Source organism: Neopelma chrysocephalum, unplaced genomic scaffold (assembly GCF_003984885.1).
Source record: "Neopelma chrysocephalum unplaced genomic scaffold, ASM398488v2 Primary Assembly neopelma1_66, whole genome shotgun sequence".
NCBI classification, from domain to species: domain Eukaryota; kingdom Metazoa; phylum Chordata; class Aves; order Passeriformes; family Pipridae; genus Neopelma; species Neopelma chrysocephalum.
The window spans coordinates 4,139,357-4,157,131 of NW_020897725.1; the positions used below are offsets into that span (position 1 = coordinate 4,139,357).

Consider the following 17,775-nt stretch of genomic DNA (forward strand, 5'->3'; position numbering starts at 1 on the left):
AGTCTTTCTCTGCAGCCACTGAGGCCTTTGGCTTGCACTGTGAATGACTACTGGTCCCTAAAATACCGTTAGCTTTTGATAACAGCAGTCAGACAATCTCTGTTCCGTTTTCATGGGGCCCGAGGCTTTGTAGGTGCCTCGTTCTGTAGCTGAGGGAAATGGTAAATGACTATTTTTCTTATGTGACCTCTCTGTGCTCCCTTCCTTTAAACACAGTGGCAATATGTGAGGCTTTCCAAGCCCATCAGGGCCATGCATCATCTTTCCTCCATGAAATTACAAGCTGTGGTTAGGGCAAAGGTTGTGAGCTCTCCAAGAATGACATCGGGCCAAGAGTGTTGCTGGGCCAAATGTGTCTATGGAGTTGTAATCGGTCGTATCAAAACCACCTGGGTCTTCTGAACTGGAACCTTTAATACTTTTTGCCTTCATTTACACCTTTGCAGTGACCATGAGAATCCAGTGCTGGTCAATATTTACTCAGTTCACATATTAACTACTAGACCAGACAGGGAGTAGCAGAGAGCCAAGCCCAAGATAAGGTGCAAAATCCACATAGTCTGTCTTTGTTATTAGTTCCTACTTCAGAGTCAAAAGCAAAACACCAGTCGAAAAGTAAACTGAAAAATTTAATTGTTTTATAAAATAAGATTATGAAATTCTATATAAAAATCCAGCTTCTTAAATATGGTACATTCACTTCCTCACAGAATATTTAAATATTCAGGTCACTTGCACTGTATTTTCACTGTATTTGAGTTAAAATCATTGGATAAATTAAAACATCCTTACCAAAAGATACCACAACTTATACAAATAAAACTAAGCAATAATACTTTTTTTAAATACAAAATATAAGGAAATTAATAACTCTTAGGGCATGCTACAAAATTTTTATCAGAAAAATATATGGAATCATTTTTGTTTAACTAGAAAATATACAGTGTGCTTTTCATTTCTCTTTCTAAAATTCAATCTCATACAGTTTCCATTTAATTTAATAAATATGTACAACAAAAAATGTTTATTCCTTGAAGAATATAAATAGCAAATACTGGAATAGAGCCTGGTTCAGCATTCCTTTCTCATCTAGTGACTATAGTGGGACTTTTCAACACTGAATGTGCAAAAATGCAGAATCAGGCTCTTAGTGTTATCAACGGGTTAAAAGCTTTTACAAAAGTGATTTTTATTAAAGAAAAAAACCTCCAGAACCACTGCAGAAGACTTAGAACTATTCCAGTCAGGCATTTCTATAAATAGTAAAATATAATGTGGTGAAACAATGTTCCAGTTTAATTACTGCTAGCAGTAATTAGGGAAAAATAGTCAGTGGAAATGAAAAATATCTTGAGTTAGACACATCTTACTTTCACAGATTTCAGTTGGTTCCCTACCATTTCTAAGAAGAGTTTCTGGTATAATCTATACATTGTAAATCTGTGAAGAAACTTAACCACCTTCTTCAGACTTTGGATGGTTCGTTTTGGAAAGTGGTATGTTTTCAAGTGCTTCAGTCCATACATTAAACCTTTAATGGTGTCTTGGTCGCCATTCTTTATTCTCCACAGATTGAGAAGCTTCAGGACTTGCTCTGTGGGTTGACACAATTTCGTTGTGCGTTCAACATCTTCTTTTCCCACTTTCTTGCCTGGTAAACTTGCCATCAGCATGTTGAGATGTTCAAAGGTGAGGTTTGGGTGGCCAACGTGCTTTAAGACACTGTTTTCACAATGATCAATATCTAGAGAAAGCAAAAAGAAAAGAGAGGTAAGTACAGCCCATTACAACTTTACCATGGCCTGCAAAAAACCTTCCAAAATTCCAAGGTGAATATTCCCTTCCAAATTTTTTTTTCTTTATTTCAAATAATTCTCTCAGGTTTGCTTTTTTAGGCTCCAATTATGAAAAATACTTAAGAATTTAATTAACTTTGCAGATACAAAACCTCCGAATTACAAACAAACTTCATAGCAAGTATTTATTGCTATAGAGTTGTGTCATCTGTCCTGTAAAATGTTGTGTGTATGTGATAGAACTCGTAATATTTGGTTCCAGTGAAAGAAAACTTTGCTTAGACTCTTCAGAAATGTCTAGGCAAGCTTTGCTAAAATAGTAATTTTGGACTTTGAAGTACTCTAGACACTTCACAGTGTGACATAAACATAAATACTAAATAGCAGAGGGGTGAAAAACATTTCTACAGCCTTTTTCAAATCTATTCTGAGTGGACAAATGTCATTTGAATGTGGTGGCTGTTGATGGTGCCTTACATGAGAAGAGCTGGCCTGACTTGTAAAAATCTTGGTGTTAACATTGCAGCACTATTTCACTCTTGAAATCTGTCTTGGTAGATTCAGCACAAACAAAGCAAAGAATCAGTATGACAAACAGGTACCAAAAGGGAAAAAGAAGGGAAAGCCTGCCTGTGTATTTCTCACTCCTATATGCCCCCATCCTGTGAATAGATGTCCTAGTCCCAAATATCAACCTCCACTTCATAGAAAAGTAGCTTCACTCTCAGTTGCAGACATCCAGCTCCCTCTAACCTCAACAACCGCTGCTCAGATATAACAGTGGGAAACACTTGGCTCACTTGAACAAGATTCTTCATATATTGTGCAGTCTCAAAAGGGGATCTTGGCCATGGCACAACACACAGTCCCAACACACAACTACAATGTTGGGAAGAATTCAGTCCTCAACTGATCATGAGAAGCTGAATTCTCTTCCAGCTTCCCCTCAACTTCACTGCTCTCACTGCATCAATGAATCTCAGTCAAGCCCTGCAGGCCCTGCTCCGAGCATAACACATCACCAGGAGGTATTTGATCCCAGGCAATTTTTAAAATACCATTTAACAGGGTGCTTTTAACACACATGCTATCACAGTAAGATACCTTGAATAATCTTCTTGACCATATCTTGTTCTTTGTTCTGCTGCTTCCATAATTTCAAAAGCTGGAAGGTCTGCTCTTGAGGGCTGTGTCTTTGTTTAATCCTTTCGATATTTTCTGTGCTAACCTTTGTCCCAGGCAAACTGTCTGCCAGTATGTTGAGCCAGTTAGGTGTGAGATGGGTAGGAACAGCAAACCTGAACATAGCCTCCTCACATAGGGTTACATCTGAAACGAGAAAGAGAAGAAGATGTCAATTGTTCCAATCTGTTACCCTGCCCATCTCAGGGGAAAAAAGAAAAAAAAAAAAAGTGAGCAACAAGAATGATAAGAAAAAGTGCAAAAAAAAACAGGCTAAGAAGAGGTCTCTATAAAGAGGTTGCTCTCTGTGCTTGAGTTCTATTTGATCTAAGCTACAATAATTAAAAGTCTACTCTGGCCATCACCATAGCAGGCAAATGGCTAACAAGCTAAATATTTTTATCATAAATGCTGATAAATTAATTTTAATAATAATTAAAGGTATGATTTCAGAGCACTCCTCCTTAATAGGATACATACCTATTCCACATTTTTGAGGTGTCATATCTGTATTTTCCTGACAGATGTTGTCACGAACCTCATTTCCCTTCAAAGTTATTTTGAAACCCAGGGCACTACAGTTTGTGTGCTTAAGACAGACTGCTTTGGATGATGTTTCATTTGAGAAAAATCCTTCTGGACATCTCTCACATACAGTGTCACTCTCAGGGGTACCTGCAGACACAGGAAAACAATGCATCCAATTATATATAACCTCAACTGTAGAAAAAAAACACAAAGAGAACACAAAAATAAAGGAAAATATTCCTCTCTAAATTGTCGTGCTTCTGTTTTCTTATTTCTGATCTATTAAGGAATCACTTTAAAAACAAACTAAACAAAAAAAAAGCAAAACAGAAGATTCTTTAAGAGAATTATGTTCCTGCTGGTCTAATACAGTAAATATACTCATAAATACAGTTGTTACCAAGTTTAAAATCAGATATTACTGATTAAATCAGTAATTTAGTAAAGCAATATCTTTAAAACCTCAATTACTTGAGTCTAGTCAGACATTACACAATGTCTGATCTTCATCCTTCAACTGCACAAATACTCTGTAAAGTAATTAAGTTGCATAAAAATCTGTTCTGAATTTTACTCTGCAATAACTGCCTAGAATTTTACTTGAATGGGTTACTTCAGTTCTAGCTAAAACCACAGCCAAACTAAATGTCAACTAAAGACAACACTTTTTACCTTTTCTCTGGGCTTGAATAAAATATTACTAAAAACAAAGAAGGTATAGTGTCCAGCATAACAAAACTATTTAACAGACATACATGTTTTGCTTGGTGATTTACAAGGCATAGTTTTACTTCAGATATAAATATATGATACAACAGCAGAATGACAATGTATGGTTCTAGCACATCAACAAAGAGGAAGAAAATTAATGCATGAAATCTGAAACAATGCAGTCTAGCCACTAGTGGCAGGAAAGTAACAGCACCAATAATTGTTATATATTCACTCTTAATTCATCCTTATTCAGCCAACATTTAACAAGTGCCTGAAGTCTAGTATCTAATATTGCATTATTGAACATGAACCTGAGCACATACTTAAAATTTTGTTGAAATAATTGTAAACTATATTTGAATAAGAAAATACCTCCATCTAGTGTAGTTTTTAAGTATTTACATGGGATGTTTATTTTGATGATAGCTTTTAGGTAACCTTTATTTATTTTGGGAAATTCTTGGAGAAAAAGAGTACGAATCTCAAGTTTTCCACAAGCTGTGAAATAAAGAATAGTGCTTGCATACACCTGACCTAGCACTTCATCAGACAAGTGAAAACAAAGGAGTTTACAGTTGCCAGAGACCCTATATGTCACCAACCCGCCTCCCAAATCCTCTCTTTTCTGCAGCCGGTACCCAGACTGCAGCCACAGCGTCTGCCCTTGCGCTTCCTTGCATAATGTGCGCTGCCTGCGGCTCTGGGCTGGACAAAACTCCAGCCAACACCTGCACCTGCGCAGGCAGCAATTAGCTGTCCTGAGATAGCTGAATTTTAGCAACTTTCCCTACTACAGACAGGCGGCTGTTGTGTTCTGCTAGCAAGGAAGGGGAAGAAAGCAGTGTTCCTGCAAACGGGGTGTCGCTCTGCTCAGAGCTTCCGGCACAACCTTTGCGGCACAAGAGAGGAATAAATCGGGTTCTCAGGGTTGAGTATAAAGTCACCCTCCAGCTTTGCCAGCTTCTTCTTTACTGTTTATCTGGCCGCTCTTGTTAAAGGCACAAAGTGCCGCTGTCTGTCCGCCCTTCCGCCGCTCCCTCCAATTCGCCTGGAATCCCCCATTCTTCCCAGGGAAACGTCAGCCGCCGCTGGGGAGACAGTGCTGCCTCGAAGCAGCGCCGCTGCTCCAGTACCTTGCTGCTATAAAACCCTACCACGTCCAGTCGCAGAAGGGAACAAAACCTTAATCTGCACTCACAAAAGGGGACAACCAAAGTAAAGTGATCTCCCAGTGTAATCATGAGCAACTGGCAGTGGGAAAAGAGATTTCTAGTGCTTTAAGCTTTAAAAGAGGCACTGGACCACGATCTCCCTGTGTGGGAGTGGAAGCATATTTTCCTAGAGTTAGGTTTTATTTCACCTGAATTTGCATCGTTTCAAAGTTCAAGGCTATCATATGGCAGAAAGCAGTAACACAGTATGGTACATGCTTATTAAATTCTTAGTTTTTGCCTCACCTCAAAAACTGACTATTGACACAAGGGGATGGAATTATTTTTACAATGTTTTCATTCCTTTTTTGAGGTCTGTCTGGGTTTAGCTAGTTCATTCTGATGGTCTTTTGGAAACCAACTTTCCAATAAATTAGACGATTCAACATTTCATCTTCTTTCAAAGTTTGTTTCATTTTGAACTGAGGGATTCGAATTTGTCTGCCACAGTCTCACCATGCTCACAGGGATGCAGCAGGTTGGTTGCTCAGATGATCTGTATTTTGTTCATCTCCCAAACTGAGAACTTTGTTTCTGGCCTCTCTTGACTCGCTGCCGAGGTACAGTGGAACCTCATTAACCCAAGCCCCTGGGTATAATAGTTTAGGTTAATGAAGTTTTAGAGTATGGAAATGCAGTATCTGCCTGTGGAAATGCTTAACAGTGGCAAGGGCATCAAGGTAATGCTTCATCAACCAATTACTCAGGGACTAGTCAGAATCTACAGCAGTGACATTTTCCTTACATCAAAGTTGCTATCCAATGAGATGTTCATAACCCAAAAGAGGACTCCCAGCCTGTCATTCAGCACAGCTCTAAAATGTACAGGCCAGCCCTAGTGTTTCTCACTCCTCGTATGTAATTCCCAGGGAAATCATTCTGTAGTCTGGAGACTGGTTGCCTGCAGGTTTGTGTCTGAGATGCTTTGATTTTCTGCATTACCCTTCCTTCCTCAGTGCTCTTCTCTGGGTAGTTATCAAGCTCTGGTACAATGACAGTTTACAATTCTTTCGGGCTGTGTTAAATACTAGAGCTAAACCAGGCCATGGCATTTGCCAAACAATAAATGATGTATTTTGTTTTGAGGGAAGAACATATTATTGGTTTAACAATTTATGTGGTCTTAAATGAAGAATACCCTCCACTGAAAAGTACCCCTTTGCTCTGTTATCCATATCAGACATACAGCCAGCCTGCTTGACAAAGAAATGGTTGTTTGTTTGATAATAGCAACAGTTTCCCTAGGAGTTCCACTTAGGATGTTGATAATTAATTATTAACACATATTGCAGTGATGCTAGAGCTATATTAATATTGTTATAATTATACACTTGGTGTCAAACATGTAGTGCTCCTGGTGTTTGTCAAGATATATGGTTGCTTGAAACAGCAGATTTCAAAATGAAAAACATTATTATTTATCACACACACAAATACTACATTCCAGATAATGTTCCTTTAAAAGAGGCAATCCATCATGTTTCTCATTAGAGTGCAATTTGCTACATTTGCTACTGCCATTAAGTTATATATTACAGTAGGAGCAGGGTATTCCACTGAGAAACGTTCCTTTGGCTACAGTCCAAATGATGCAGACTAGAACAGGTTCAATTGGCTTTACAATTTACTGTCCTGTAATTTCATCTGGACGAGCCTCTTTCCTAATCTTGTAACTGCCACGAGTCGCCAACGTGCGGCAGAGCTCTAATTCAGTCTGTGCTTGTTGACAAGCAGTACGTACCAGGCTGTGCAACACCGAACCCGGGAGGACACTCCGTGTGCTTCAAACAAAACTCGAGCTCCAGGTATCTGCCCGGGACGCACTCACAGACGCGGTTCTGTGTGCTGGTGCACTCCTGCTTGACATACTGCAGCTCCTTGCAGACGGTGCTGCAGTACTGGCACTCGTCGTGGCTGTTCCACTCCTCGGTGTAGTACTGGTCCGGGCACGGCGCACACCGCGTCGGGCTGGTGGCTGTGCAGTGCTGCTTCACATAGCTCCCGGGAGGACACTGGTCACACAGCAGCTGACGAGATGTCCCTGGGTCGTAATGACGATACTTGGGGGGAGAGTCAACCTGGACGGTCCACTTAACAGAAATGTCCAAGAGCTAGCAACAGGAAAATAAAAAATCACTTCCTTTAGTTTTGGGGAGCACTGTGATCACAAAGGAACCTACACTTTAATGAGTTTATGAGTCTAGTAATGGTGTTATCTTTAAACAAACATTTGCGTTAGAATTTGTAAGATATTAGCCAGCTTCCGGACTCTCCCATGTCTATCTTAAAATGGGAAAATTTTAGGATCTTGACTAGCAAATCTTCCCAATCTTAGTACTTCCTTTTTCTTCCAGAGATGTAGATACTATGCTTCTCTCATTTACACTTATTTCATAGCACTGGGGAACGACCTTTTCGTACCTGGTACCAGAGAATCTGGCCATTGCACAGCCAAGGTGGGGATGATGCCTGTCCTTAAGTATCTAGTACTTCAGATGCAAAAGGAATTGTGTAGGAGCATATAAATCTGACTAGTGTATTGCACCAACAAATGCCTAGAACAATAGAGGTTACTTTTTAATGTCCTCTATTTAATCGTGGACTGAAATACAGCAGTTCTGGGGATAAAATGTGGCAGCTATGTCAAGGGTGAAGATGCAGCTTCAGACAGAGGTAAAGAATGCCGCAGTTTATGAAGGGTACATTAAAGACTTAATTGCATGAACTGGAAGAAGCCAGGCTAATGCTTTCATTTCTGTGTAAAACCACAGGCTTACAGCTGTTGTAAGGAGTTGGTTCAGTACTGGCACATGTTATGACAGCTACAAGTCCTGCTGCTTCCTACAACAGTCTGCTTTGCTGGTGTGATTTTGGACCTAGAGATCTGAGACAACACTGCCCTGCTGCAGAGACAACCTCCATATCACTTCATTTTCCCTTATAACTGAAAATTTGGTTATGTGATTCAACAAGCTTACCATTAAAAAAACTCTTGGGAACAGCTCATTGGCCTCACTGAGAACCCAGCTCTGTCCTGTGCTTCGTGAGTGGCTGCATGTGCCATTTCTCTTCTAAAACTTGTACATTTTATAAAGATGAAGTAAACTGGTTCTGAATTAAGATAGTTTTCTACATATCCAGTCAAGTCATACAAGCAACCAGCTTGTCTTTGTTGCTATTTTAATCCTGGTCAGCTAATACAAAGATGACAATTCAATTTCAGAAATGTATTTTCTCTTTTCCAATGCAGATGTCCCCAAAGTATAAGTGGAATTAACTCTTTTTTTTTTTTTCCCCAGGCTCTATATTTCCCAGAGGTTTTTCATCTAAGGACCCCACTTTTGCCACATCATGGCACTTCCAAATTTATAGTCTTATTAAGGTTGTAAAGGACAATTTAAACATTCATCTGCATTAGCAAAAGTCACAGTGATCACCAAGTGATATTAGGTGCCTAAATTAGGAACTCTTACTGCTTAAGAAAGTGCTCTTAAATGTATTCTCCTATTACCTGTCTACGAATCCACTTTTTACACAGCTTTTTTATACAGCTATACTTAGACAGGCTGAGGAATGAAATGTGGATAGTATGGATATTCCCTGCAGCCTCTTGTAGCTACCCTTGACTAAGCCTGGTAATTTATACAATCTGTGTTTTCTACAGGTGGAGAGCCCACTTTTTCTTGTGGTCTCAACGTACAATACCTTTCATTGTGAAAAATTCCTTATTAGTCTTTGAAGTTTGATGAACAGTTCCATTTTCCTTAAATGACTGGATCTGTTTCATGTGATCTATTTAACAAAGAGGGTGCAGCACATTTTTTGATAGTGAATGGCTTTGCATTGATGAAAAATGCCCCCACCCTTGGTAAATCCACATCTATGACGCTAGTAATAAGGAAGTCCTGGTAATCTCATTAATTTTTGATGTGAACAGTAAGGTTTTCTTCTATATTTCTAATTCAGTAATAGCTAATACAGCATACCAGAGTCCAAGACTTGCATGGACACATGCATTCCCTTTACAGAATATAACAGACTCCAACAGACAACACAGATGCTACAAACCCTCATTTTATGCAAGTGTCTGTGGAAACTCAAGACAATACCCAACGCAGATGAAAATCTGACACTGTGAAAATTATTAGGGGCAGCAACCAGACATACGGGTAGCACATCCTCGTGCAGAAACACCATTTTTCCTGCTCTGCAAAGCACAGCTCACAACAAATCCAAAACTGTCACTGCAGTAGAATCTTCTCTTCTGGGTTGTCCCTCTGCCCTTGGTGACATATTTTCAGGTAACAAACAGGTAGGTGAATCATTTCATGGCTATTCAACTCTACTCTGCAACATGTAGCAACAAGAACAATAAGATTTTCTCTATTTCCCTTACTCAACTATTTACGTTGGAAATCATGTATGAGGCAAGTGAGAGTTTGCCGCAGGGGATAACTCAGCATTAAAATTAATTAAAATTCAATAATCAGGATATGAGAGCATGGGAGTTTATAGGGAAAAATGGAGCCACTTGCTTCCTGAAGAACCTACAGCTATGTGAAACAAGCCAGTAAAAATTGAAAACAATTCAACATAATTTGAGGGGAGCTGATGTAAAAAATTGAGCAAAATGAGACTTGAATAATACTTGTTTGAGGCCTGCAAAGTTTTGCCTTTGGAGGAACCAATAACTATGGACTAATAATGGCAACCAGAATATTATTAATCCAAATAAGTACAACCAAACCCCATAATAATAGCATTAATAAATCAGCATCACTAAAAGAACAATCAGTCTTTCCATTTGATTTTTTTCTTTGTGCTTTTAAAAGAAAATGACATCACACCTGTCTTCCCTTTTATCCCAGAAACACACATTACGTAGCTGCAGTAATCCACTGACCAGTGGCTGAGCCATACATATGCAGATCCAACTACTTTATTTACAAACAATTACGACAAGAAGATTCTTCAGTCAAACTGAGGATATTTATGCAATCAATATCTCAATATTTTACCTGAGCGTTTTATACATAATTTTCAACATAGAGCTAGATTACCATTACTGCTACTGTTTGACACAGTAGTTTGACTTTTAGCACAGTGAGCTGTGCAACTCACTGCCATAGGACATTGTAAACAGTTGAGTTCAAGATGTTACTTGACATAGTAATGGATGAAAATAATAAAGGGCTATTAAGCATAAACATCACCTTTTGATCAAGAAATCCCAGCCCCCAAATTGCTTGAGTCTGAAGGACTGTTTTGGAAAAATGGTGATATTTTTCCATTTTTTTCTTCCATCTCCTCTAAGCATCAGATATCAACCCATAGACAGCATATGGGTTGGTTTAGGGCTCTTTTTTCTGGTTTGTTTGTTTTGTTTTTTTTTTTTAGCCAGTACAGCCATTAGTATGTCGTTAAGCACATTTCTAGACCCCAACCCCCAATACCACCCTTCATAAGACTACTGTAGGTTGCTTAATAATGTTTAAGAGAAAAGATCTGCAAAATTGTCTTTTATGCAGGCTGAAAACACCTAGCATGCCTGAGTATTCTGAATATTGATATGCAGCCTGCAAATCAGAAGTTATCTTTGAACCTACATCAAGTGCCAAAGTAAAGGGAATCTATTTTTCAGATGTTTTGCAAAAATTCAGGACAAATGGTTGAAAGTAATTAAAAATAATTTTTACTAGTTTTGTTGCAGCAATTTGGCACAAACAGAATGAAAAGACTCTTCTTGTCTTGCAGTTCACAGAGTAAGCTAGAGGAGAATGTCACTAAATTGTCCTTTCTCCTGTCCTAGCACACACTGAGTTTGTGCTTATATTAGGAAGTTGGATCACCTGTTACAGCAGATTTCCAGAGCAAAACAGATGGTGCCGAGCACCTGACATCCTCATTATGCAGGATTCAGAGGGGATATTTTGGACTAACTTCAGTCTGCTCTCATGGACGAGCATGCATTAGTGGCTCTGGTGCATCTGGTGCACCTCTGGAGTCCATCTCTGGATTTACTTTCATCAGTCCAGTTTACTTTTGTAAATCTACCTTATGCACTACATCACTATGATATGCAAACTAAAATATAGTAAATAAGGTTGATCAGGAGAGGCCCTTCAAAAGCATGTTCCTAAAACCAATTAAAATGGTAATAAAATGCATTTTATGTTGTTCCTGACATTACCTGTCCTAAACTAAGCTTTGACCAACTTGGTAGCAGATTCTTAGCTACACAAAACCTCTGATTGATCTGAATGCCCATATTTAAAGGTGGTCTACGTATTAAGCATCTGAATCTCTGCAGTAAGAAACAGCACTATTCGAGCACATGAAAATGCCCAAAACTTCACAGAAAGAAAGATTTCTTCTATAATCATGCTAGCACTGGTCTGTTTTACTCTTACTGGAAAAGTTGGCATGTTCCAGTTTGAAAGAAGGAAGAAACCAGAAGTTCCTCAGTTTACTGGAATCAGAAGTAGGGGCAATGAACATGTTCACCCTTTAGCCCTCAAGAAACCAAAGCTGGAGTACATCAGTACTACACTTGGACAAATTCATGCATTTGTCATTCAGAAAATTGTGTAAAATTCTGTTCACCCTTGTTTAGGAAAGGTTAATTCAGCTGGGAGAAAGTACAGAGAAAGTTTAGGAGGAAATTAAGAGCTTCATTTAGAAGAGGATCTTGACTTGTTTAATAGCTTGGCAAGTCACAACTGTACCTATAGATTTGGTACAGATAGTGAACACACACAGAGAGCACTTTCTCAATTAAAGGACAATGCTGGCAAATGAAAAGCAGATTGTCTTGTCATAGGAAGATTGGGAACAGCCTTTCACCAAGAAGCAGGTGCAAGAAACTCAAGTAGTTTAAATATAGCTCTCAATGCATTTCTGAAAGTAAATGTGGCATTTGGTTTCCTGGAAGAGCTGGCAAATGGACTTGAAAGATCTAGGCAGTTTCTTTAATTTTTAAACCCTAAGCAAGTCTCTTATATCCCAGCACTGATGGAAGACAATAATGCTTAATATCTTGTTGATCCAACAAATTCACTGTTTGATTCAGAGTGCACTCAGTTGCAAACAGTTTTCCTAGCAGTAGTGAAATGCAAACTCAAGTTAAAAAAAGTCCCAAAGGTTGGGTTTTTGTTCTATGAGTATGAAATGCTATCAGTAACAAAATAGTTACAGCAAAACCAAACCGAAACAACACCTAGTATCATTAACTACATCTAACAACGTATTGGATGAAACAGTTCTAGTGTCAGTGGGGTCTGTTCTGAAAGGACTGAAAAACTCAATCTTCATCCATCTCCCTGGAGAAAATCCTGGGCACCTCTCAGGGTGGTGTCTCTACATAAGGAATTGGGATGAACTGTAAATAGTGAAATACAAGTCTAGTGCAAATCAGTGTCATGCAAATAAATACTAAGAACTTATTCAAAATGAGTTACCCAGGGTTAAAGAGCAATTCTTTCACTGTGTCACTCAACACATTAGGCCTGAAGCTATATTTCTCCATACCATCTTTATGTCAGCATACAAATGCTAACATAAAAGGCCTGTGCAGTCCATTTATTTGAGTCCTTGGAAGATTCTTTTGAGAGAGAAATAATGTGATTGTAAAATTTCACTTCAGATCTTGGGCATGAAAAAAGTACACACCCTTTTCTTTCATCTTTAAATGTGAGGCAAAGAGCTGCTTGCTTTCTCTAGTTGAATTAAAATGAACTCGAAGACAAAGCACATGAAGTAAAAATCCTTCAAGCATCATCACTTTAAATCACTGCTTTGTGATAGAAAGAAAAGTGGCTTTTCAGCATATGAAAATATTATTATATAGCTTGGCTTCGTGGTTTTGGGTTGTAGACCAAAGGCGAATGTTTAATTTGCTGAGGAAGATAAATCTGTTTCTGTTTTGCATTCCACAACTATTCTGAAGCATATTTTCTTGTGTGATAAATCATCACTCAAGACATCTGTCAGATTGCTTCTAGTGTTTGCATTGGGTTTAAAGTAAAACCTCACAACTCTCCTACTTTGCCTTCTACACAAAGTATTTGGACCAAGCTAAGGCAGGAGGCCTTCCCATACCCTCAGTCCTTGGGCAGAATGCCTCACTGAAATCATGCACAGGCCCAGAGAAATCCCTCTGGCAAAATATGGCACTTCATGATTTTATCAAGGTCCTCCTCATGGATAGTTTGTATTTCCGAATCCAGTACATGACAATGCCATGCTGGATTAGATCCATGTCCACCTATTGCAAATAACCATTGTAAAATACTTGATATCCTGGGAGAAATGACTCCCATCCGTCTGGGAGAGACAGCTCTCATCCTCCTCACCTAGCTGTTCTGGAGGCCCATGAGTCACCAAATTTGACCTCTCTGTGCTCTGCAGCACTGCTGACCTGCGGGTTGCTGTAGGCTCACTGAAACCACTGCCCAGACAAAGCACCTTTTGGCAGACCACAGGAGAGTGCCAGGTACACAGGAGAAGCTAACATGAAATCATTTTCACTGGTTTGAGTCAGCTTATAAGGCTGTTCCACCATTCTGCCGACTGCTTTAATGCAATCCTTTGGACATAACAGGACCTACTTTTGTTTGGAAGATGCTCTATAAAGTGGAGGCTGTTCTTTTACATAAGTAATAATAACTGGTGACTCTCCTCAGTGACCTGTATTCAAAACTAGGGCTTTGAACCACTGTCTTCCTTTCTGTGTCAATAAAGCAGTATGTCAAAAAGTCAAGTTTTGTAGAGACTTTTTGAGGACCATTAGCTGTCATTCACAAAGAAATTTAGGGGTCGAAACTATTGTTTCATTTTCAGTGGTAGAAAAATGTCATTCAGCTGAAGAGCAGTTTTACATCTTATCAAAGAAGTGTTAAATTGAAAGTCTTCATTCGTATGAGTTACATTTACCGTGAAGCTTGTAGAGGGAGAAAGCAGGAAAATCCAGCAAGATACCCTCCTAAAGATGTGTCTTATCCATAACCTGTATTTTGGAACATTAGTCATCACAGTGACAGCAAGATGTAGAGTTAACCCAACCTGGGACATTCCTACTGTGACTACAGTCTGCCTTTACACTGACAAAATTCCTAACAACTGACCAGCTAGCTAGAGAAACAGTATGTCCAGTACTATGTGCAAACAGGTGTTTCTACTGAAGGAACAAAATTAATTTTTCCATGAGATTTGAACAGTGCATGTTGCTTAAATTGTGACAATATCTTTTAAAAATTCTTCTGGTAACCTTAGTGTTTTATTTTTAACCAACACACATGCAGACAGACAGAAAGAAAGTCAGACAGAAAGATAACTCCTACCCTCGCGGGCTGCAAAGCCACTGCTGCCTACACACAGCAAACCCAACAGGCAGGCCAGAAAAAGCATGTCACATGCACCCAGAGAACCAAAATAGAGAAAGGTCAAGTTTAAGGGTCAAGAGAGTTACGTGACAAGTAACGAGATTCAGCTCTGGAGAATTTCTTTCCATTCAGTCCGATTTCATAATGCTTGTCTGTTTGTAAGCAGCTTCAGTGTTCCAGCAAACAACAGGAACATGAACACAACACCACAGCAGGTCCCCCTTCTGAAACCTTAGCAAAGAGGCCAAGGCTGAAAGTACATCATGGCAAAAAACTCCTTTTAGCTATGGTGTCTCCAAACTAGATTTAAGGTGCGTAAGCCAAACATATGCAACTTCGAAATGCTGTTGTACCTCCTACAAGGATTCTTATAAAAGAGGTACTAAAATGTCTTTTCTGAGCTCTAGTATATCTGACAGTACTTAAACTTCACTGATTTTACTTAAATTTCACAATAACTTTAAATAAATGATTTTAAAATAATAATAATAAAATACAGTTGAATGATGAAGGTCTATGATACGTACTCCTGCCACTGGTGTATTTCATCTCCAAGACTCATCTACCAGAGGATTATGCTGAACTTCACCAAATGCTATTACTTTATGGGAGAACATGAACAAGCACATGCATTTAATAAAAATCCTGATGTGATTATTTTATTACATCCATAGATAAGAAGCCAAGCTGATAATGAGCTATTGCTGAAATTCTCAGATTAAATTCCCATGCTTTCATATTGACAAAGCAGGCACAACATCACACATGAGATGAAAAACTTGTCCTGCGTTTCAGTCTGCTGACCACAAGCCTGACAAATTTTGCTTCCTTTGCACGATTAATTACTTTGGGTTTGTTTCTCAAAAAGCCCTTTCAGAAATTTGTACAGAGAGTAATAAACAAGCATTACTCATCAGATCCTGGAAATCTCGTTGCATTTATAAAAAGCTTTCAGAACAAATGGATTTCAGTTCTAATGCCCTGCCACAACATTAATGCTGTTGTACTCACCAAAACAACCCAGGAGCAAGTTACTGTGCTGACAGGAGTAACAGCCTGCTCTGAATATTATTTTTAAATATTTTTCTTTGAATGTTTTCTTATGCAAAAGATGAATAGCCTCCAAGTAGATGTTACACAGGATGTCCCTCTATGCGGGTTTTAATTGATCTGAATTCATATAAAATTCCATATGACTAAATGGATTAAATAACATTTTGAAAGATTTACTACACTGCTAAGATCTCTAAATTTGCATCTGGGAGCATCTCACTAAATCTCCAAGTAAACAAAAACTTATTAAAACAGGAGGTTATACTAGATTTAATAACGCAACTTTTTCTGTAATAGCTACTGACACAGCTACTAATTCATCACTTTCTTGCACATGAAGTTGAATTTTCTAAGCCAAAACAAGCACTTATGCTTTTTTTTTTTCTTTCTGGAATTCACAGTGGTTTTCCCCGGTAAGAAAGCCAGCCCAGTATCTGAGATACCAACAGTGCCACTGCAGCAGAGATTAGAGGCAGGCAGGGATGGAGCTTATGTATATCAGAAACAAACATCCCAGCCTACAGTTTCCAACTTAATTCCTAGATACAGTGTTTTGCATCAGTCCAATGTGATGAAGCCTTAAAAAAAGAAGGAGGAAGACAGGAAAAAAGGCAGAAGAAAAGCAATTCATGCCACTACCTTGAGAATAGGATGAAAATCCCTGCTGTCTCCCTGGAGCTGGACGTGTCCATCACACTCCAAACTCATCAGGAAAGTTCAGAGTGATGAAGCAGAAAGGGTTTACCAAGAAAACTGAGAGAAAGCAAAATAACCCCCAAACAAACAAACAAACAAACAAAACCTGCAAAAAACCAAAGCTAAAACAAAAACCCCAGAAGAAAAGCCGTGTGTCTGTACAGCCTGATGTCTGAAGCTGTAATGCATCCTAGAGCCTATCTGCCCCTCCGAAGAGACTTACCACAAGCGTGCAGCACAGGAACTTGTTCATTGTGGTCGGTGGAAGAAACCTCAGTGCTCTGGGAATGAGGCAGAGAGTCAGCGCCAGGCTCCAGCAGCTGCTTACATTCACAACATTAAAGACACGATATATATATAGTCCCGGTGTAACAGGAAGCTTGGGCTCAGCTTTGATCACACATTCCCTGCCATGACCAAACTTTTCTCTCGCGCACTCCCCCTCACCACCCCCCTCTTTTTTTTCTTTTTTTCTTTTTTCTTTTTTTTTTTTTTTTAAGGAACCTGTAAAACTTGGTGACTTAATGGAACCCTTTGAGCGCCGTAACCACAGACTGGAAAATGCAGGAGGGAGTGTCAGGGGCTGGCCAGGGGAGGGTTTAATTGGGCTCTGTCTGGCTGTCTGGCTGTGCCCGGCTCTCCCCTCAGCAGCGGGGCCGGAGGGGGGACCCGCACCCTGGGGCACGGCGGTCCCTCGGCTCGGCTCCCCTGGGGCTCCCAGCGGCAGGGCTGGCCAGGGCGGGGGAAGCTGAGAAGAAGGAGGATCCCTGCTCGTTTCCCTTCCCTGGTGAGGCAGGAATGCGAGGAATGGCCCCCGCCGCTCGCCGAGGCACCACAGGCCGGCGCCCGCTCCGAGGGGCTTTGCCCATGGGAGAGGCCTGTGGGAACGGGGCTTTTGCTGTGATTTTCCAGAGACAGTCGGTGTTTGCAGCATGCCCCTGCCCATAGGGGAAGCCCCACTCAGAGGGCTGTTTTTCCCCCCAGTTTTAGTTAGAAAAGGGCATTTTTCTAGAGCCATGAGGACCAAACCCTCCTGTTTGTGCCTCACGGGACTGCTCCGAGGGCTCCGTGGAAGCCCTGGGGAACCTGTGCGTGTCAGCGGTGGAGCAGAGCAGGGGTGCAGAGAAAGGATTTTTTCTCCCAACCTGCAGATATCCATAAAGGATTATGGGAGGCTGTGGGATCCTGGGGTAGAAGCCAAGCCCAGATGTGCCT

General features: G+C 39.9%; 1 protein-coding gene across 1 annotated transcript; it reads right to left on the reverse strand.

Annotated features, from left to right (window-relative positions):
• Nucleotides 1-423: 423 nt before the first annotated feature.
• Nucleotides 424-16,989, reverse strand: TNFRSF11B (TNF receptor superfamily member 11b). The gene is made up of 5 exons (XM_027684502.1): nucleotides 16,784-16,989; nucleotides 7,173-7,542; nucleotides 3,459-3,653; nucleotides 2,901-3,125; nucleotides 424-1,744 (listed from the first exon to the last, which is right to left on the reverse strand). Exons 1-5 carry the CDS (start codon nucleotides 16,811-16,813, stop codon nucleotides 1,356-1,358), a joined length of 1,209 nt encoding a protein of 402 aa, XP_027540303.1. The 5' UTR covers nucleotides 16,814-16,989; the 3' UTR covers nucleotides 424-1,355.
• Between the last annotated feature and the right edge of the window lie 786 nt (nucleotides 16,990-17,775).

Bases quoted from the DNA above. Each gene is read 5' to 3' on its own strand.
- TNFRSF11B (XM_027684502.1), bottom strand. From the start codon at position 16,813: ATGAACAAGTTCCTGTGCTGCACGCTTGTG. The intron at 3,126-3,458 runs GTATGTATCCTA...TTCTCGTTTCAG, and splicing joins ACCTCAAAAATGTGGAATAG to ATGTAACCCTATGTGAGGAG. The intron at 1,745-2,900 runs GTATCTTACTGT...TGCTTTCTCTAG, and splicing joins GGTCAAGAAGATTATTCAAG to ATATTGATCATTGTGAAAAC.